This window comes from Periophthalmus magnuspinnatus, chromosome 3 (genome assembly GCF_009829125.3).
Source record: "Periophthalmus magnuspinnatus isolate fPerMag1 chromosome 3, fPerMag1.2.pri, whole genome shotgun sequence".
In the NCBI taxonomy this organism is placed as follows: Eukaryota; Metazoa; Chordata; class Actinopteri; order Gobiiformes; family Gobiidae; genus Periophthalmus; species Periophthalmus magnuspinnatus.
This window is the reverse complement of record NC_047128.1, coordinates 12213500-12236556: the sequence shown is the minus strand read 5'-3', so window position 1 is coordinate 12236556 and position 23057 is coordinate 12213500. Positions and strand designations below refer to the sequence as shown.

The 23057-nt window shown below is 36.9% G+C and overlaps 1 protein-coding gene across 1 annotated transcript; it reads left to right on the top strand.

The window, feature by feature from the left end:
* Positions 1-542: 542 nt before the first annotated feature.
* Positions 543-19538, top strand: LOC117388182 (ras-related protein Rab-11A). The gene is made up of 5 exons (XM_055230325.1): positions 543-713; positions 3489-3684; positions 5567-5760; positions 12125-12205; positions 12724-19538. Exons 1-5 carry the CDS (start codon positions 674-676, stop codon positions 12858-12860), a joined length of 648 nt encoding a protein of 215 aa, XP_055086300.1. The 5' UTR covers positions 543-673; the 3' UTR covers positions 12861-19538.
* Positions 19539-23057: the final 3519 nt, after the last annotated feature.

Genomic DNA, 23057 nt, shown 5'->3' with positions numbered 1-23057 from the left:
ATTGATATTTATGAAATGAGAAATATGATTTATTCTTCATGTTTTCATTGCAGTGTGTTTTTTGTGATATAACTAATTTAGATTTTGATAAATTTGGAATTTTACTTTATTGAAAAATGAAATCGCTACATGCTGTCTTCAACTAATAAGGAAATGCTATTTATTACAAACTTGGAAGAAAGAGCCATCTGTGTATTTTGGAGAAAAAACAAAAACAACAAAAAAACAACAAACCCCCCCCCCCAAAAAAAAAAAAAACCAACAACAACAAAATGGTTTGCTGAAGTGCTGGGGTGCTATCTGTCCCAATAAGCTGTTTTAAAGCTGTGCTAGTGGCCAAAAAACTAAAAACCATGGATGTGAATACCAGCTATTTATATAATATATAATATATAATATAATTTTTTTTCCCCAAAAAGATTGTGAGAACTTTTTCTTGTTTATAAGAGTTCCTCCTCATCTCAAGTGTGAAATTATAGTAATATGTGACCGCGCGATGGCGCAGGTCATTTCATTCCGCTGACAGACCTCCCCCTGATTCAGAGGAAGAAGAGAGTGCGGAAGTGCAGCTGTTCCAAACTCCAAACAGAATCCATTTGGAAATCACCACTTCGCCTTGTCTAAAACAGCCACAAAATACTGGCTTTGGGACGAACATCCGCACAAAACCACGATGGGAACTAGAGACGACGAATACGATTACCTCTTCAAAGGTAAAGTGCCGTTTTAGAGCCAGTTTTCAGCCCATAGTTCGCAGATTATGGTGAAAAGGCCAGCTGCTTCTGACAGGCTAATGCTAACGGGATTCTCTAGAACCTGGGCGTCTCGCTCGGGGCAGCTCAATGTCTTGCGTCACTCGTCATTTTTTTATTTTTTATTTTTTACCAATAATGCAGAATTATATTGGTTAAAACATTAAGACCATAAAATATAACTTACTTGATCTTAAATTAAGGTTAAATGGAGGGTTGATCCATTTTTGTGGTATCAGATAAGCAATCAGATCAACATTTTGTACATTTTGTTTTTACAGCCACTACTTTTGTACAGTTAACACAAAGTACACATCATTAAATTAAAAACCGATTACTTATCTTAAATGGTACAATAAGACTGTTTTGTAATGTAATATCAATCCTTAAACGAGTAATCTTCACCCCGACATAAAAACCGTTGGCCCTCTCGGACGAAATGCCTAGAAGTTCCCTTTATGCTAACGAAATATACCACCAACCTTTGTGCTTCGGACGTGTTTACAAGGCTATAAAGAACCTGTCAGCAATTTTTATTCATTATAGCCAATACAAGGCGGTACCACTCTTAGGTCTAAACGGAAATATGAGTGTAATTACCCCGGAATGGTAAATATAAGGGATATATTTTGTGTATTTTTAGGTTAGCAGAGGGCTAACCGGGGATAGCTTGTTGTCATAAAGCTGGACACACCTAATGCACACTCACCGCTCCGGCCGCTTTTGTTTTTTTCTGAGCAGCAGGAGCGAACAGGACACGAGCTACAAACTCCAAAGAATCATTCATTTAAAAAAAATTAATGAAAATCATTTCATCCCCAAAGAGTTTAAGTCTGACAAAACTTGTATAGAGCATGGTATGGTTAGAACAGTGCTAGTCATTTTTCAATAATTCTGACCATTTTTATATTTCTTATTAAACACTCCATATTTCAGATTATTTTTGAAATTACTGTTTAAAACAATAAAAGCTAGTAAGTAAAAGTAAAATGTATGTTTCATTTGTTTACATTTGAGACATTTTAGCTCTCAGACAATGACAGCTGACACACAATGATGTTTATCTCAATTCATGAGTTTCAGCTTCCTGTTATGTGCATTTTGGGGACTTTTTCCCCATTTAAAATACATCATATTTTGTTTGAAATTGTTCATCGTTATGTCAATGGTCATATGTTTCATCCTTCTGAATTCCATGGATAGAAAAACTAATGAAAAGTTGTCAGATGTACAAATTCATTTTATTTACAGCCTTAGTGAAGAGAACTAGTTGAACTGTGCTCTGTTGATGCATTTTAATGTTGTGATAATGAAGACCGTGTATGTTATATTGCAATCCCTTTGAAATTCTGAGCTTGCCTTTAACAAACCTGGTGTGACACTGCTCATTCTTATCTTTCAAAATACGTACTCTGGGTCAAGTGATATATAATCTTTGTTTTGCCTGGTTTGCATTTTAGTTTAAATAAAATGTCAGTCCTTAAAGACTTAATAATTATTTGGGGATTTTACGACATTTATTGCATTGTAACAGTGTGTTTAGTTTTTGTAGACAGTGTTTAGGTACACAAAGAAATCCTGCAGAAGGTTGTTTGTTTCTCACACAATACATAGACTGTATATCTGTCTAGGGCTGGGTATCATTTAGAAAATGCCCATACGATACATATCTCGATACACAGGCCACGATGCACATCTTGATACAGTGCACTGTTGATTCGATACAATACAATACGATATATTTCAAATTGATTCGATATGATTCAGTGAAAAATAAAGGCTTTTGGGACACTTAATGGTCAACCCCATTTTCATTTAGCTTCCATTTATTGGATGAATGAACATAACAGTGCATTTTGTTTTGTGCATTTTACCAACTAGAAAAACACACTGTTACATTGCTCAGTATTACTCATCCACAGCTTATATGAGCCCCACATGTGCAGTGTAATGGCTCTGAAGGATCACAACATATTTACTAAATCTGTGACACTAAAAGTCTTTGTTAAATCAAAGTTAATATGAAATAAACCTATTTTAATGAGCAAAACAGTGAATCAAATGTCAAATGTTCTGCACAAACAAGTTTCTTTCCTCTAAACAAGCCACACAAATGTAGAGCTGTGACAGAATTATTTGGTAAAATGTACAAAATATATATATATTCTTGGCGATATATAAATACAGCAGCCCACGTTATCGATACAGTATTATTAAATGAAACGATACAAAATATCAATATTTCGATATTTTTGCACACCCTTAGTCTTGTCCTATCTGTAATGTTAAATTAAACTCATGGCAACTTGCTTTCTGCAAGTTGCGATGTCAGCTGCATGTATCCATGGATATAGAAAATTAAATATGGATGGATATAGATATGTTTTATGCCATACTGTGGAAGATTACAGCCAAAGGAACAACATTTTGATGGAAACATGCAAGAAGAGGTCCGGTTTGTGGAGATGCAAGCCTGTTTAGAGTAAGACTGCATGTTTTTATTTCAACACAACCAAAATATATTAGTTATATTAGTGGTTGTTTTTTATTTGCTTAAAAGTTGCATACTGTGGCTTTAACTTAATTTTATAATACATCATTATTTCTTGGTTAAGTCATTTGAAAACAGTACATGTTGCCAGGCATTTCCCATATACATAAGATGTGTGGCCATTCCCATTTAATAAAGACATGCACTACTTCATGCTCTAAATACGGGTTCTTTTTGTCTCTCAGTTGTCCTGATTGGAGACTCGGGAGTGGGAAAGAGTAACCTGCTGTCGCGCTTCACCAGAAATGAGTTTAACCTGGAGAGTAAGAGCACCATTGGAGTGGAGTTTGCCACACGGAGCATCCAGGTCGACGGGAAAACGGTCAAAGCACAGATCTGGGACACAGCCGGACAGGAACGCTACAGGGCCATCACTTCAGCGTGAGTACTGTACTGTCCCTGCTTTCTCAAGTCTAAGAGAATTAAGGCGAAATATGGACTATGTTTATGTAAATCTCCTTTGGCATATGGACTGCAATGAAAAATAGATTATACGGAATTACAGTTTGGAATGTCATTCAAGCTGTATGTATTTTTTTATCATCTATGTAAAAATCTTTATCGTTTGAACACAGGATTTGCATTTCGTGGGGGCCCTCATAAATTTTACTCTCTATCAGTGGGTTAGAAGCTTTGAACTTATGAAGTCTCAGAGTGCCGTGTAACTTGTCATAGAAAAAAAAAAATTCTTCTGACCACCAAAATCTTTTTACTAGAGATGTTAAAACTATTTTGAGAAGAAACATTACAATTTGACTTCTATTCATGATTTTTGACCCCAGGACCAAACAAGCCACTGTAATTTATGTTGTGTGTCTGTGACCAGCTTTATCAAATCAAAGTTTTCAAGTTATAAAGTTACTGTATCATAAACAGACAGACTAAAAACACATTACATGGCTTAGGCTTTCTTTTGTGACTGGTATTATTATTTAGTCTTTACAGTTGCAATACAATAATCTTAAGATCCCTTCTCCTTACTAGAGATAGCTGATGCACTGAAAAGTCCAAATATCAGCTGATATATCTGCCAGTCCATATATCAGTCTATTGGCCTTAAATCTGCAGAACATACCAATATTTTGTTTTGGTCAATCTGCTGCCTAAAAAGACACACAAAGTTTTATGTTTATGCGCTTTAATATGAAGCGATAGCTGCACAAAATGTGACTACATAGCTCTCTTATAGATTTGTTACAAAAAAGGCCTTGGGGAGAGTTTGTAGTGAATTTAAATTCCATAATTTGGGGAAAATAATCAAAATATCTGTCCAACATATAGGCTTCCTAAAAAAAACCCAAAAACCCCCCAAAAAACGATTCTAAACAATCAGCATCAACATCGCCATGAAAAACACATATCGGTCGATCTGTACTCCTTACTGTCCTTCACCTCCCATGATCTCTTGCCCCTGACACTGTGGGTGCAGCTGATTTCAGATGAGAGGTTTTTGGTTTTAGGCCACACCTGATCCTTTGCACAGAGATGCTCCCACGGCAGCAGAGCCTGTTGGTCACGCTGCACCACCTCTCCACAAGAGGTGATGACACATAGCACGGCTTCAGTCAAACAAGATAAACATCAATTAGCTGAAAACATCTAGATTAATCTTTGGTAAGAATAGAACAATACTTAGTGTATTAAGTCATTAATTCAATATTACACTGACTCATGTCACTGATAATAATAACGCCTTCCCAGGTTTGCCAGAGCCTCTCAATGCTCCACACTAGTCCTTATTCATTCACTCTGTGATAAGATACTACTAGCCACAGCTGTTCTGGGACAGACTGATGGAAGCAAGACTAATCTTCCCCGTCAGCCCTTCATACAGCAGGACACTTCATCCACCTTGTCAAGAATACTATGGCAGAATTTGGTCCAAACGGGAATTGATCCTCTGACCTGCGGCTCTGACCACTGAACCACTATCGCAGAGCAAGATAGGGGCCACAGTATCTGTGCCGTACTGGAAGAAACGCATATGCGAATAGAGAAGACATTGTGTAATTGAATAAATGTTTTGTGTATTGATAATTGTCACACAAATAATAGATGCAAATATGATACATTTGTTTTTGTTCCTCTGTTTTAACCTTGATGTCTTTTGTAGGGCTGCATGGTGTGCCCATGATGCTCATATATTTTATTTTGTCATAATGTTATTATTGTTTTCGTCTCCCAGGCTGATCATGGACAATTAGTATTGATACTTGTACAGGCCTAATCTTTTGTATGTAACATCGGTTCCCTCTGTCTGCAGTTACTACCGCGGGGCAGTGGGGGCGCTCTTGGTGTATGACATTGCCAAACACTTGACGTATGAGAATGTGGAGCGATGGCTGAAGGAGCTGAGGGACCACGCGGATTCAAACATCGTCATCATGTTGGTGGGAAACAAGAGTGACCTGCGCCACCTACGGGCAGTGCCCACAGACGAGGCCCGGGCATTCGCAGGTGAGGCCTAGGAAAACGAAAACACTGCTTTTTGTGAACCACTTTTTAGTTTTTAACCTTTGTGCTGTATAGGGCTGTCAGAAGTATAAAAAAAATGTGATACTAATTGATTCAAAATCTAGTATCTAAACTAGATACTCAATTCAATTCAATTTCAATTCAATTCAATTTATTTTTCACAATGGTCAAAGTTTAGTAAGGCACATACACACATACACACACGTAGCAACATACTATCTACAATTCTGCGTTTATATGCTACATATGGAAGTGTCTATCGTTCACCTATTCCCAATTGACCCTGTGAAAAACATGGAACCCCCAAGAAGCTGTAAAGCTTATGTAATGGGGTCCATCACCCTGTGCGCAACACCCAATGATGGCTTGGCAAGTATTCCTTTTCTTTACTTTGCCCTACACACACATAAATATATATAAATATAAATATATATATATATATACATATACATATATATACATACATACATACACACATACATACACAATATATCCATATATCTAAATATCTATCCACATATATACACACATACATATACATACATATAGCACACACCAACACAACCTATACATTATATATGACCTATACAACATATAATATCTATATATGACACATGCATAGCATACATATATACATGCAGCTGCACACATATATAAATATATGTATAATATATGTATAATACACACACACATATCCACATACGTTTACATACACACACCCGTTATGAGCAGAGAGAAGATCCAATGCAGAACTTGAGCCACACTCAGTCAGGCACTATAGCTTCCCAGTAGTTTGCATTTCAGATTTCTTTTAAATATATGTAATGAGGGAGACTGTTTAATGTCAATGCTTAATTCATTCCATATTTGTGGACCTCTATAGCAGACACTAAAGCTGGTACATTTTAATTTCCTAAATTTTCCTTTTAAAATACTTTTTTCCCTTGTGTTGTGCTGATGAGAGGATGATTGTAGTGGGATAAGGTCACACAATCGACTGTTTAGTTTGTGAACCACACTGTACATTGTACAAGCATTGTGATATATGTTACTTTCACATAGCTTTAGAAGACCATATCTGTGGAATAGTGGATTTGTTGGGGAGTTTGACAAGGACCAGGTGATCGCCCTTATGGCTTTTTTTTGTAATATCTGGAGTTTAGCAGTGTAAGTGGGATAGGTGTTGCACCATATCACATTGCAATAATTCAGGTGCGTCTCAAACAAGGATCTATACAGTGTCAGCAGTGCTTCTGATGGAAGTACATGTCTTATTTTAAACAGTAGGCCAACAATTTTGGATAATTTTTTAACCAGCTCATCAATGTGTTTTTTGAAATTTAAAGATTTATCTATATATACTCCTAAGAATTTAGTGGAATCAACTTGTTGGATAACTTGGCCATCTATTTTTAAGCATAGGTCCTCATCACAGGATTTATGTCTGTTTGGCAGGAAGACAATAAAGAAGGTTTTGTTAATATTTAAAGACAGTTTGTTGCATTTGAACCAAGTATTTACCTTTACGAGATGTTCATTTAGAAGTTTCCCTAACTGATCCAGGTTTTTATGTGACATAAACAGATTCGTGTCATCAGCAAATAGTACTTTGTGAATGTTGTTGGAACAAAAGACAAAATCGTTTATATAAATAATAAATAAGAGTGGCCCCATAATGGATCCTTGTGGGACTCCTGTCTCAATGATTTTTGTGTCTGAATTTTGTTCCTCAACATGCACATATTGCTTTCTTCCACAGATATAACTTCTAAACCACTGGAGTGCTACTCCTCTGATACCATAGTGCATCAATTTACCAAGAAGAGTTTCATGATCTATAGTATCAAATGCCTTCGAAAGATCTAGAAACACCCCAATACCGCACTCTCCTTTTTCAAAAGCATCGTTAATTTTCTCAACAAGATCTAAAATAGCCATACATGTGGTGCTGTTTTTCCTAAAGCCATATTGTGAAGGTACTAAAATGTTATACTTATCCAAATATTCTACAAGTCTGGAGTATACTACTCGTTCTAATACTTTAGAGAGAGTTGGGAGGATGGATATAGGTCTGTAATTTTGAGTGTCTCATACTCATGTGAGCAGGTACTGATACCAAAAAAAAATCACATTCTCAGGACAGAAATTAACATTTTCTAATTAAATTTAAAATTATCTTGAGCTGTATCAGAACAAGTATAAGAACACATACATCAGTAGTATATGCTATTTTTTATTCTAAAATGATTTTGAGGTCAATTTTGAAGCTATGTAATGAAAACATTTATTTTACACATTTCAAGTTCCCTGTTATAACAATTGATTTATGTAAACTGTACATCCATACAAAATAGAATTGTTCTTAGATCAGACAAGAGTCTGAAAGAAGGTCTCTAAAAGAGTATTTAGTTGTATTTATTTTATTAGTTCATAATTCAATCAAAAGATCTATTAAATCATTATCCAGGCCTAATACAGTATATAGCCCATTTACGATGAATGGGGTTCTGGCCCTTTTACTCCAAGTTGCGTCTGTAGCTAGCCCATTAGCTTTCTTTCATTGCTAACAACAACATGGCAAAGCGACACACAGAGCTAAACTGATCCAAAGTCATGCTGATATCCCGTTCATCTGTCTCAGGCAAGTCTTGTTCTGTGTGTGTGCTGTGTGTGTGTGTGTGTACTCAGAGACAGCCCCCTCCTCTCTCCTGTGCACGGAGGGGTGGAGAGTCCAGTGGCAAACAATGACTTAAAAACAATTGCTTTTTATGAAGTTATGGCACAAACGTGTTTTAAACACATTTAACATGTTTAATACAACACATAGGCTTAATCCCAATTTACTCCCAGATGAAGAGAAACTCTGAAATGATGACTCGGTCAGGGCACAGAAAAGGGAGTGCCATAGGGCCGAGCGGGAATGGCGCAAGTCAAAGCTCCAGGTTCATTATGAGATTTACAGAGAGATGTACATGTACAACCACAGTTTATGTAGAACAAGGGAGAGGTATTTGTCAGACATTATTGGAAGTTGCCGTAACTGTCGTGTTTTATGTGCAACAGTAAACAGATTAACAAACCCTCCAGCTCTACTGCCATTAGAACTATTTTCCACATCTAAGTGCAATGAGTTTGCACAATTCTTTAATGACATGGTTGAGAGCATTAAAAATGGCATAAATTCTACAATGCAACACTCCTGCAGCCATCTAGACAATTAGAGCTGACTCACTCTGCACCTGTAACTGACAAAACTGTCCAAGAGATCGTCACCAGTCTGAGTTCATCTACTTGCTGCCTCTGTGTTACCCACTAGATTTCTGAAGTCTGTGCTCAACAGTTTCACCACTCGCTTGCATAGTTAACATGTCAGTTCAATCTGGAACATTCCAGCTTTGAAAACTGGGATTATCAAGCCTCCTAAACAATAGCGGTCTTGATGCCATGATACTGCACAATTTCTGACCCATCTCAAATCCTTGAAAAAGTTGTTTACTAACATCTTAACTTTCGCTAAATGAACGACTCTTTTGGTGTTTTCCAGTCAGGTGACAAATGACATCCACCTGAACAGTGCAGGCAAAGTCTCAGTGTTGATCCTGTTAGATCTGAGTGCTGCTTTTGACACTGTCATTCATGAGATCCTCTTGCAGAAACTAGAGGACTGGGTGGACATCTCTGGTACTGTACTAAACTAGTTCAAGTCCTATCTAGAAGACAGGGAGTACTTTATTGAAATTAGAAAATGTATCTGAGATAAAATGTCCCTGACCTGTGGGGGTCAATCCTGGAACCCCTGTTGTTGTCTCTACATGCTGCCATTAGACCAGTTAATACGCAGCAATAATGTGTCCTACCAAAACTATGTAGATGACATTCAGACCTATGTCTCACTGGCAGCAGGTGAATATGGACCAGTGGATTCACTCTGCCACTGCATCCAACAGCTCAGTGTGTGGATGCAAAACAACTTTCTCCTCGCTCAAACAAGACTGAAGTCTTTGGGCCACAGAAACATGGAGAAAGTCTTAGCAGTCACCTCCAGTCTGCCTCTTTAAAACCTTTAAATCAGGCTAGAAATCTAGGTAATAATGGACTCAGACTTGAACTTTAAAAGCCACATCAAATCAATAACTTCTGCAGGTTTTTGCCATCTAAAACAGCCCTGCTGGTGTACAAGTCTCTCCATGGCCTAGCACCAAAGTACATCTCCCACATGTTAGTGCCATATGAACCATCTCGCACTCTGAGGATTTCTGGGACCAGCCTCTTGCTGATCCCCAGAGTCAGGACTGAACGGGGGCTGAGCCGGGGCTGAGCCGGGGCTGAGCCGGGGCTGAGCCGGGGCTGAGCCGGGGCTGAGCCGGGGCTGAGCCGGGGCTGAGCCGGGGCTGAGCCGGGGCTGAGCCGGGGCTGAGCCGGGGCTGAGCCGGGGCTGAGCCGGGGCTGAGCCGGGGCTGAGCCGGGGCTGAGCCGGGGCTGAGCCGGGGCTGAGCCAACGTTTCAGTTTTATCCAGCTAAAACCTGGAACAGCCTTCCTGAAGGTGTGAGACAGGCCTCTACTTTGTTTAAATCTAGACTCCAAACCTCCAAACCAGACTCTCTTTGTCAACACCCCATGGACTACTATGAAATGCACATGGATGACTGAGAGATTACACAGATATAAGGCCACATGGGAATATAAAAGAGTATTTAATGCATTTAATGTTGAAAATTATAATTAAAAAAAATTATCACTATGGTATCGGAGTGTCGAGTCTATTCCTTAGTATCAAAATTAAGTTTGAAATTGTAATAAATTGTGAACTGTCAGAAGAAAAAGATGACTTCATTTACCTCTTCAAGACATGCATTTTACATAAGTCATGAAATCAAAACTGATCTGGTTGTAAGAAAATCGGGATCTAGATTGCTCCCTCCATACTTTTATTTTAAAGTTATTAACATGACGCATATAAATCAGTGCTAGTGCAGTGTCTGCATCTCAGTGAGTGAATTATGAATGTTCTGAGGTTCACATGAGGCCTGTGCATATACTCAGAATGAGGAAAACTTTGAAATTTTCTTCATCTTGCTTCATTCCCTTCTGTTTCAGCAGAGGTTGACAGAAACAGCATTTGTCATTTAAAAGCGTCACATCAGTTGCCTGTGGGACCCCACATGCTCCTTCTCTACACTCCAGGATTACTCACATGTTTTGAACTGAATATTTAAAAAAAAATCCATGTCTCTGACTCAGGCCTGTGACTAATGACTGTGCCTTTTTGAACAAACAAAAGCAGTGAGGTGACGTTATTCCAGAGGACAAATATCTCTCTAAATGTTCTGTAAGAATCAGGCCCTTTCCCAGTTGCCCCACCTGTATAGCTGAGCTGTTGCTGCTCCAGGAATGTGGTGCTGCTCTATGGTTGGCTCAATGGGCAGAATTAAGTTATATTAAAACTGTCACGATAAGTCGATGTATTTTATGACTCATTATTATTTGTTGCAGCTCGTACCTTTTTAATGATACAGTATATTTAAAAATGTGTTTACTGGGATTATCGTGCTTGTGTCAGTGGTCCAAAGTAGTTTCAATATTATAATTTATCACAATATTTCTATAACTATATTCCATTTTGTGTGTGTGTGTATGTGTATAAATAGATATAGATATATATAGATATAATCTTCTATATTGTGCTTCAAAATGTGTTATAACAGGTCTATTAGATATACTCAATTACGTTAGCATTAACTCAGATTCAGATTATATATATACAAGTATAAAAAAAGCTTCACTCTTTCCAGCAGGGGGCACAATGGCTGCTCTTGCTTTCGCTGTTAAAATAAGGCCGCTATATAAGATAAATAGTTGGCGTATTGATTATTTTAATTGCTGAAATGTTTAGAATTAGTGGAGTTATTGTTTTGGACTTTAGAACCTTTACTCCAACAAGTGTAAATGAAACAAAATACAACTCCAGGTATGTTTTTAATGAGGAAACAACATTATGACAAGGTTAATAGTTTTAAAAAAGCAAATTTGCAATAAACTAGACCCTCTTAATGCATTTAATAACATGTCTGTGCTGTGGTTCATGGAATGTGTTTGACAATTGGCTGTTTGTGGACGCTGGTTGGGTATGTTTGTGTGTCTGCGTGTGTGCGTGTGTGCATGCATGTGTTCTGCTGCTGTCTGTGGAATGCATGGATCTGATATGAGCCGAACATGAGCCTATTTTCATTGTACAGAGTAAAACTTTATTTTTCCTGGAAATGTCTCTAGATTACTTTGAATACTCAATTTGGCAGTTTACACAGTTTTGGGCGTAACATGGCCTGTTCTTCTTTCACTTTATAGAGAAAAATGGTCTATCTTTCTTGGAAACCTCTGCGCTGGACTCCACCAATGTCGAGACCGCCTTCCAGACCATCCTCACAGGTACATTAAGACTTTATTGATCCACATGTAAAGAAGCAAATGCACTAGTGATAAAATGTGATAGTGCGCAACCTCAAATGGGATGAGCCTGTTTCCTTTCTTGTCTATGCTACAATAGAACGGGTTTGTAAAATGCTTTTGAGGGCAGCCAAGGTGAAAATTGTGGTAAAACAGTGAGGTATAACAAACATTGGGAGTCTGACGTAGTAATCAATAGGGAAAGTGATTTTTATTTACACAAGTGGAGTTTAAGTCTCATCTTAAGACTCTGTGTCTGTGTTTAGATTTATTTAATATATTGCTATTTTATGATCTGCTCTTATTCAATTTGATGGTTTTATTGTTTTAGAATAAGTGAGATAAAAGCATTTGAGCATTTAATCAATTTTTGTGTCTTATATGTTGCACTTTGGAAACTGTCCATCTATAAAATATGCTATACAAATAAAGTGGATTGGGGTTATAATTACATGCGCTGTCATCTGATGCCTCACACACCTGTGTCTTGTATTTTTCAGAGATCTATCGCATCGTGTCACAGAAACAGATGTCGGAGCGTCAGGAGAGTGACATGTCTCCTAGCAACAACGTGGTGAACATCCAGGTACAGCCTACTGAGAACAAGCCAAAGATGCAGTGCTGTCAAAACATCTAGCCCCCGCCCCCTTGCTACGTGACCCTTCGCCGTGTGACCCTTCGCCGTGTGACCCTTCGCCATGTGACCCTGCTCCCTTGCCACGTGACCCGCCCCCTCGCCACGTGACCAAACCATCTCTCCTCCCACTCTTCTCTGGTCCTCTAAAGCTGACCACAATCCTCCTATAGGCTCATTTGTACTGTACATTCAGTACGCAAACAGATTGAAGCATCTTGAAGCTAGATGTTTAGCAGCTACTGCTTTCAGCCTGAAACTGTCCCAAACATGGCTGCCAGTTTGAGTCTGTGGGCCGTTTAGCCTCATGCTTGCGCACCATCTGACGAATAATAACGAGGCGAAGGTAAAAATTTAAAATTTGTTTCAAGACAGCTGAACTGAGAAATTTTATGATCGGTAAATGAGCTGTCGCTACAATATCCAACCTTAAAAAGTCCAACCTTTGTGAAAGCTGTAGGTCCCTGACAGCCGAACACGATCAGTTTGGGTTTACATTGCGCTGTGTTTTCGACTGGAGAGGATTTTTTTTTCACTTTAGTAACCGATGGAGCGGCAATAGGCTAGCAATACTCTATCAAATTTTTTTTTATAGATCCATATTTAGTCCTGTGCTAACAAAGTTGCTTCTACTGACAACAGAGCTTTTATGTGTTCAGAAATCAGACTAAAATGAATGGACATTGAAACTAGCTCTGGGTTATTTCCATACATTTCAATATATACACCATCAAGAGAATACCAAGGTATCCAAGAGTAGTTTAAAATGTCTTCATAGAGCACTTTCCATTTGCCCCCTAGTGGTATTTATCATAATGCATACTGACACAGCAGTCTGTTGTATGTATAAAATAAGGACGATCAATAATTAGGGTGGTTTCATCTTGCCCATCTGTTTGCATATAAAATGTGAGTGTACATGAGCCCTTACCGCCCCCTCCCCCTCCCCCTCCCCCTGAGAACAGACTGCCTGAGGGGTCACAGCCGAGCCTCTGTCCCACATCCTGGTCTCTTGTTTTTAATGCTCTCGTAGAGGTCACTTGGGCAGACCCCTTGTGTGTATACCAGGCGATTGCAGGACAGTCCATATTTCATTACTGTAGAGGCGCTGACTCTTAAGGTCTTAAATATGAATGTGATTTTTCTTCTCTTTTAGCCTGTATTTATCCTCCTGTCTGTCCTGTCCACTTTTTGATCTACTACTATTATTCAGTCATGGTAAAAACGAGTGGAGAGATTTGGAAAAGTTTTGTTTTTTTAATCTTAAAGATGCATTATGTTACATTTCTGGTAGAACTCAGCCACCTACTTGTCTCCTTGGAGATGTCATTTTTTTTCCTGTTGATTGAAAAACAGACACTCTGAGTGGGCTCGCCTCTCCTTAGATCTGACCTGTACCTTGCCAGTGACACCTTTTGTCTACATGGAGATACGTTTCATGTCTGTGTAATGTCTTTTAATACTGCGGAACATTCCAGGCAAAGCAATAACATCTCCATGGAGATGAGCAGGTGGCGAACTCTTCAACAGAAAAGTTACATAGTGCGCCCTTAAGTTCTGATGTAATAATGCATTCAGTTATTTATTGGCAAGTTCAAAGTTACAACATTGTTTAAAATGTGAATAAATAAACAAATTAAAAAAAAAACCCAAAAATGTGGCTGGCATTGACAATGACTAATGTAATTTCCATAGCAAAAACAGCTTCTTAAACCTAGGATATTTTCATCTCTGAAAATTCATAAAAAATGGGACAGGTTCTACTAAAATATGGACATTTTAACAATAATTTTACGAGTTCATCTTTGACAAAGTTGCTTGGAGTATAGGATGACAGGAATTCTAAAACGATAGATCGATGTGTCGTCTGCTGGAGGAAGTGTCTGGGCTGTTGGAAGTCTTGGAGTCCCTGATTAGACTGCTGCACCTGCCACCCTGCCCCAGATAAGAAGATGGATGGATAGACTGATTTGTCTGTTGCCAAGAAAATACATGTATATAAAGAATTGTTTACTTAACATTTTGTCCAGTGTTGTAACAAGTTGTGCCATTTTAAGTGTTTGTTTTCACTATTTGTTGATATTTACAAACTGAACAGTATCTTAACATGTCGCCTGACCCTATCTTAGCCCTATTTGCATTGTTGACATAGGCATGGCTTCTCCACTCGTTTTTTCTATCCTTAATCTGAATCTTGTTGTATCATTGTATCATATGTACTACTATGTATATGGGATTTTAACCACATGGAATTGAATTGTAAGCCCTATATTCACGCTTCTTCTGTAGCCTTTTTGACCCTTTCCCCACACCATAGCCCATTCTGCCACTGTGCACAATAACAATACAAGCTTAACGATGCACTACCTTTTTATTATTAGGAAGAATATTTAATCACAAACCTAGCATAATACAATGAAGTAACTTTGAATACTCATTTTAGCAAGTTTGGCAAGACAATTCTGACTAATTCTGCCTTTGGGCAGACTGGCGTTTCGTGGCTGCTGTTCTGTACCACCATCATCAATCATGCAATCATGTAATGCATTCATACGGGCAATATCAGTGAAGTGTCTTGCCTTAGGACACAACAACTGTATGTGGGAATTTGACCACAAACCTTCACTGTAGTTGGTGAGTGCCCACCATCAATCATGTGTTGTGTTATTAAATAACACACAGCCAAAATCAGTGGAGTGTCAGTATGCAGTGAGTATTGTGGGAATTGAACCACAAATCTTCACTGTAGTTGCTGAAATCTACAATCTTCACAAAAAGAAAAAAATGATCTGAAAATTCAAATTGAAACAAGTTAGATCTTAGGTAGTGGACTTTATAAGATGCGTTGTCACTGTATAATTTTGATATATTTTGCAATAATCTTATAGACGTTTTAACACAGTAGCAGAAATGGGCTTTGTTCCTGTCCTTATTGGTGCAAAGTACTGTTTTAAAGCCACATGGACGTACCGCGTGTAGCTAGTGTCATTTGGGTCATGTTTTATGCTGTGAATACAACAATGCAAAAGTGAATCATATGCGCATTTTAGGGGCTTTCTGAGCATGTTGTGAGATGTCTGCATGTTTTTTATCCAGAGAAAGAGAGCGATTCTACTACATGTTATAACTGGCTACCTTTCTATTAAGTGCTACGAAGGCAGGTGCTCTGGTAACTTAAGTAGTATAGGGTTGTTAGGTGATGATGTCACTTCTGGGTCCAACCAGAAACTTCACAGCTGATTTCTAGAATTTGTTTTTCTTCCTTATTCATCAAACAAGAAAGAGTTACTTTTCAGAAGTGTATGTTTAACCACAAACTCTATCAAATGTGTAAATAATGTAGTAATAATCTAGTATAATGTAGGATTACCTATGCGTATATATCTCTGCCGGTCACCATTAATGCTAGCTTAGCCTAGCGTCTTACCTCAACCTTTCTTGTACACTTTCTGTCACAGTTATAACCATAGATCCATGCGTATATTCTTGTTAGCTTTAAATGACTGTAATCTCTTTTTAAGGTGAGATATATTGCCACTAAACAGAGTAATATTTAAACATGTTCATTGTTTTGAAACAGCTGATGGACCTGGAAGTCACATCACACTTAACAGCTCTGTGGCTTTTGTTGGTGTGGTTATCCCTTGTATTTCCAACCTAACCCATACTAAAGGATCTATAAAATACTAACTGCAAATTAAAAAAAATAATAATTTAAATATCAGTTCTCAGTGCACATTTTAAACATTAGGCATGAAGATATTAAAAACCTGAACTTGTGCTAAACTAATACAAAAATAGTTATATGGTTCCCTTCTCATCACACTGAAGTTAGCCAACAAATTATTTAAGACACTTGAATTACTTTCCAAATTGTATAATTTACTTGCACTGCCTAGGATTGCTATTTTAAGATGAATACAACACTATTGGTAGACCTCTCTTCTCTAAATAGCAGATATATTGTCATGTTTAGGCTTAGCTCACAAATTAGCTGCCCATACCTGCGCACAAAAGCATGATTTTTACATAGCCTTTTCCATTTGTTTTTTCAAAGGCCTCCATTACATATTAATATAAACATTCCTATCTCATGTACACGCTTTGTATTCACTCAAGTATAGCTCGCACACTTTAGTCAAACCATGTCTAAAATGCACTGATCTGTAATGTTTTCTTCGATCAAATCTAGACTGTTGCTCGAATGAAGGTGGAGTTATTTGACATTGCTAAGATGTAAAGTTTGAGCCATTTTGCCATAGGTTCACAGTGCCTCTGCCATCACAACCCTGCACCACCCGTAGTGATACAAAAGAACTCTAGAGCGGTCAGAAGGAACAACTGCTGATGAGGCAAATCACAGCGGCCATTTTGAGACTTCGTGATAAGTCGAATTCTAAAAGCAAATAACCTGTAAATGCAATGAGATTTAATCCTTGGGTTTCAGAATTATGAGAAATTAGGGTAGTTGCCATAGAGATGTGCAATTTAAAACTAAGTATATCTTTTGAATGGTCCACTGTCCTCAAAATGGCACCATAAAACAGGAAGCTGAAACCCATGAATAGGTTTAGGTCTAGGTCCATATGGAAATCTACAGTCCACCTCAAGATACATTTTCAATTGGAAATTTTCAAACCCTGTTAACATTTTAATATTGTAGTGGTTTTGTTTATTCAGTTTTGTTATTTGTCAGTACTTGTATGGAAAGATCTCTATTCAAAATACTTAACAGTATTATTATAGTGGGCATATATTTAAATCTTATGTGTGATCCCTGACAATTCAAAAAGCACAATAAAAAATGTCAATTAACTAAATACATTTTTTAAATATCACAAGGTATAACTCTATGGAAGTATATTGCTGCCAACTGAGCAAAGGATTGACAGGAAAACTATTATGTAATTATAGGATAGTACGTTTTCTTAAAAGCTTGTGGTTTAAAAACATAACTTTTTAACAATCAATTGGTCATGGCATTATCATTTTTGCAGTACTATAATTTTCCTGATAAAAAGCGATAAAACTGAAATGTATTTTTAATCAGTTTGCTGCAATTTGCTTCCGTACGACTCCCCTATTCGTTTACATTTGTGGTTGACTAGAACCTACCATCCCTACATGAACCTCAGTGATAACCTGCAGCCATGTCCACTCTAGACTTCTATGTATCGCTATGCTCACATTCCCTCCTAGCATTAGCATTAGCTTTAGCCATTGTGCCCCTGCACTTGTATGACGCTCACGAACGCCTACGTACACCGAGCTGCCTCAAGTCGACGCATGGCTTTTAATACATTTAGCTGTACCATAATTCCCATTCAAATCTGGTTTTAGCTAGCAAAACAATATGGTTTTTTTTAAATGGGCGTTGTTTGTGACTAGGAATACCGCACTGGAAAACGTTAGCTACACTGCAAAAAAGAGGATTTTGAGACTAGTTAAAATGACTTGAATACAGAATCTTAACTTGAGTTTCGACAAGTTTTGATTTATTTACAAAGTGGACCAAGATAATTAAGTTGTTTGAGCAAATATGGAGATTTATCATGGAAATCAGGCTCAAATGTCATGAAACAAGTTAAATAAGATACAGTCCATAGGTTTATCTAGAACTCATGAAAATTAAGTTGAGCCTTCTGAATACAAGTACTTTTAACTTAAGTGAGATATTAATTTTTTTGCGGTGTACAATTACAGTTGAGTAACATTTTTTATGTCTCTGGTGCCAATGGCGTTTATAGTGACAGAAGGCACACATAATCTAGCTCATCTCTGCTAGCCTGTCCACATGCACTGTAAAAATGTATATCTATCATAATTGAAATGAAATGAATTCAGAATATTAAAGGAAAGCATTAAAGGGGCACTATGTATGTTTTATTTTGGGGGTCTGCCATCTGCTTGTCTCCATGGTGATATTGCTTTTCTACAATGCTCCACATTATGGCTTTAACCTTATTTATCCTATAATTAATGTATTAAATCACAAGTGTTTTTTGTTGCTAAAGAAATACCTTGAAAACCACAAATTCTTACTTCAAGTTAGCTCACCTCTTCACAGATCTGATGGGTAACTTGACCTGGTGCTTGGCTCCATAAAGATCGATGGGTAAGACCATCTCTATGGAGACAAGCAGGTGTAGACTCCATTAGAAAAGTTACACAGTGCACCTCTAAATTTGACTAGTTAAATCATTATATGGTTATGGGCCAAGACTAACTTTTTAAAGGTATGTAACAATTTCTTATTCCAAGCAAAAAAAAAAATCTACCATGGGATAAGAGTTGTAATTTTAAGTGCAATTCTTTAAACATAACTTTGCTTAAAATACCTTGCAAAAAGTCACATAATCTTCACGTACTAACCATGAGATCATTGTATAATTCTGAATTCTCGTCATTTATATTTGTAGATAAACCTTTTTGTGGTGTTTTTGTTACTTACTTTCTTATATTGTTATTTTTCCGATCTGTTTATTTTCCGATTGAAATGTAACTGACTGTAATTCCCGTTTTTAAGGTGGAAGAGTGAATCTGGAGACTTGATGTTTTTGTTTTTAGGGGGGGCAGTGAATGCTTTTGTGTTTTGTACAGATTGATGAATAATGTACAATTGTGTCTATATCTTTTAAGTTATCGGTTCATCTTAATAAAGCGCACCAGTTGTAAACCAAATGGATTCCTGATGTTTTCTTGGATCGAATAGACACAGCTGCAGTGAGGCTAACTGACAGAAATGTGTCTACCAACCTGTGCCAAGGGACTTGCTGGTCACCAATAGCCACATCTTCACATTAAAACAGACAAGGTGAGTGGAGTGTCTTGCCTAATGATATGACGACGGGTTTCAACAGCAAACTCAACTTTTGTATCTTTCTTATTTGTCCAAGATTTTGTCATGGGGTGAGTATGAAAGAAGGGCAATGTACTTTTTGTATTTTGTGTTCATATTCAAAATAAACATTGGAAAAAACCCCCAAAAACTCCCAAAAACATAAATTTCAGTAGAAATTACATAATATTTAAAGGCATTGGACCTAATAAAAATGATCCAATAGTGTTATCAATGCCTCCTACTTTTCATTAGCCATTGCATCTCCTTTAGTAATGAAATGTTGATTTTGCAGAATAGGTCCACTTTAACCATCATGGTCCACTTTTCTAAACAATCAAGTTTTTTTTTTTTTTTGTGGAACTAACAGCTCTATTTAAAATGTGGTTGTCGGAGAAGCTTATATGAGGTGTTTAGTCCCACTTCAAAGTTGTATCTGAAAATACCAAATGAATATACAATAGCTCAATAAAAAGCCTTCAATTTGACCTGTTTTTTATAACTTTATTTCTTTCAAAGCCTGAGACAAAATTATTCAACAAGCATCACTTTTACATGAGCTAAAAATCAAATATGAAAATGTAACAAAATCCAGTGAATAAAACGTGATTGTCTTCGTGTCCTGTTATTACTGAGGACTCTTGAAAAAAATACAAAAATGTCCCAACACTTTTCCATCAGCGTTTGAGGATTTAACAAAAAAAAAAAATACAATGAATATTTCTACACCACACATTAAAAACTAAAGCATGAAACTACTCCTGATTATTATCTAACTAACTCTTAAGCATGCAATAACCTGATATAAAGCAAAAACAACACCGTAACATTAGTGGTAATATGTACACTGTCTACATACAAAAGTATATAGATTGTATCAGATATTGTTGAATGTAAACCGGAAATATAAAAACTGCAGTTATTTACAAATGCTGTACTGATACTGTGTGATACAGAGTGTGAGACTGTTGCTGTTCAGGGAAATAAAAAGGTCAAAGTGCATATGACAGGTTTGACTAATTTCTATAAACCACAGTTAACATGATTAGATTTTCTAGTTAGCAATTTTGGTGAAGTCACAGGCAGCAGATAAGACATACATAGACACATGTTACCCAACAACTCTAATGTTAACAAGAACCAAAACTCTAAATTTCAGAATAGTTATGATATGACAAATTAAAATAAATGACGACACCTTTATGTTGTTAAATCAGTGTTTAAGCCGTAAATTGTCCCTGCATTTTGTATGTAACTCATGACAGCAGGAGACTCAAAGGCAGAGACTTCAGAACTCAATACTACTTCCTGTTTTTTTGTTTTTTTTCTACTTTTCATCACAAACTGCCACTTAACTGATGTAAAGTGATGATGAATATTTACTATATTTACTTACCAAACCAAGAAAAAATAAAATTAAAAAAATATATTAATCTGTCAAATGCACTTGGACATTAATTAAAAACAAGTTTGAGCACCAATAAATTTAATTAAAAAAGAAGAACATTTATTTCATTAGCAGATAAAATAAAAATTGAAACAAAGAAGTAATTTCAGATTGACCATTTAAATAATTTTAAATGTTTCAAAGAGTAATTCCTCAAGTGTATGATCAATAGAGGTGGTAGAGTAGCAAAAAAAATGTACTCAAGTAAGAGTAATGTTACTTCAAAATAATATTACTACAGTAGAAGTACAAAGTAGTGGTCCAAGAAATGTCTCAAGTAAGAGTAAAAAAGTATTTGGGGAAACTACTATTCAAGTAACAGTAACTTTAAGCATAACTATTGGGACATAACATGTGACTTATAAAGGACGGACAAAAATGAGCCAAACTGAATCATATCTGAAGGGGCTGCAAGAAACACAAATGTTCGGATCATTTCATACTGTCAACATAAAGCTCAAGTCACTTTAGACTTACTCACAGAGGGAAGAGGAACCACAACTTTTACTTAAGTAGCAGTACTGTTACTTCAATAAAAATATTACTCAAGTAGGAGTAAAAGTATGCCGGTAGAAAAGTACTCTGAAAAGTACTATTTCAGCCTCTTGTCCAGGATCCCTTGAAAAACAGATCTCTGAATCTCAGTGGGACTTGACCAGTTAATGAAGCTTCAGTAAACTTAAATCTGCATTACTGTAGTGCTCTGTTAGTCCTCTGTCTTGGTTTGTCGACCTGTATCTCTGCAGAAGGAGACTTGGTTTCAGTCAGCTTTTGTTTCACTGAGTTGAATAGTAAATGATAGGATGTATGCCTGGGTATCTTTTGTCAGGTATAACAACACGGCTATTAGCAACATGACATCAATAGATAAATACATTTTAATGATTGCAATAAAAAAAAAAATCCAAACATGTGTGAAATGAAACAAAATATAACCCATACATGTTTTTCATGGGCAAACATTATAAGAAAACAAAAAAGTTGATTTAGGGTAATATGTGAGCTTTAAGTAACTGGAGGATGCTCTTTTATGTTGGCTTCATCAAACCAGGAGTCTGTGGTTCTCAGCAGCTGTTTTTACCCCCATTTGTGCTGTTAGGATTAGATTTGTAAAACAGGTTACAAAAGTAAATGGATGATATTAGCATGAAGTGACGGAAAGGGAAAAAACACAAAACACAAATCTTTCAGTGCTGACTATAATTATCTACAGGAGTAAAATGACTTGAATTCAGAATAATCATCTCGATCATAAGAAGCTATTGAACTAGTTTGGCATTATTCTGTTATTAGACCACAGACATTAGACTTTAAAGAGGGTGTATTTTACTTCTATGGAGTACTAATTGTAACACATAACATATTTAGATCACCATGTTACCTTATATTCTTTTGAAAATGCTATATTCGCCGAAAATAACGTATTAACATGTTTAATAATTTTCACTTTCGTTTTTGATGCTCTGAGTCTCCCCTCCCTTTGCTCTCTGCGCTAAGTCACTCCCCCTTCAGAGTGACATCATATTACATTCGAAACTACTGCACACACTTCACATCAGGTTTGTGAAGTTGTTTTGTATTATTTTGTATCATACTTTTGTATCTTTATGGAGAATTGTCATGTGGGAGCATAGGTGATGTAGGCTTGTGGGCGGAGCCTTGTACAGGACTGTAAGTTGTTCAAATAGTGTCCGGGAGAGAATGCTAAATTACTCAAACATGCATGGATGACACCTAAAATCTCTTCAACTATGTTTTTAATGAGGGAATAGTGTTATAACGTGGAAGAAAGCTCAGAAAATACCCCCTCTTTAAAATAATAGCTCTTATTTTAAGCCACCGAGCTAACAAAACAAACATTGTACCCAAATGGCATAAAACTGTGTAATAATTAAGTGCCAACACACAAACCAAC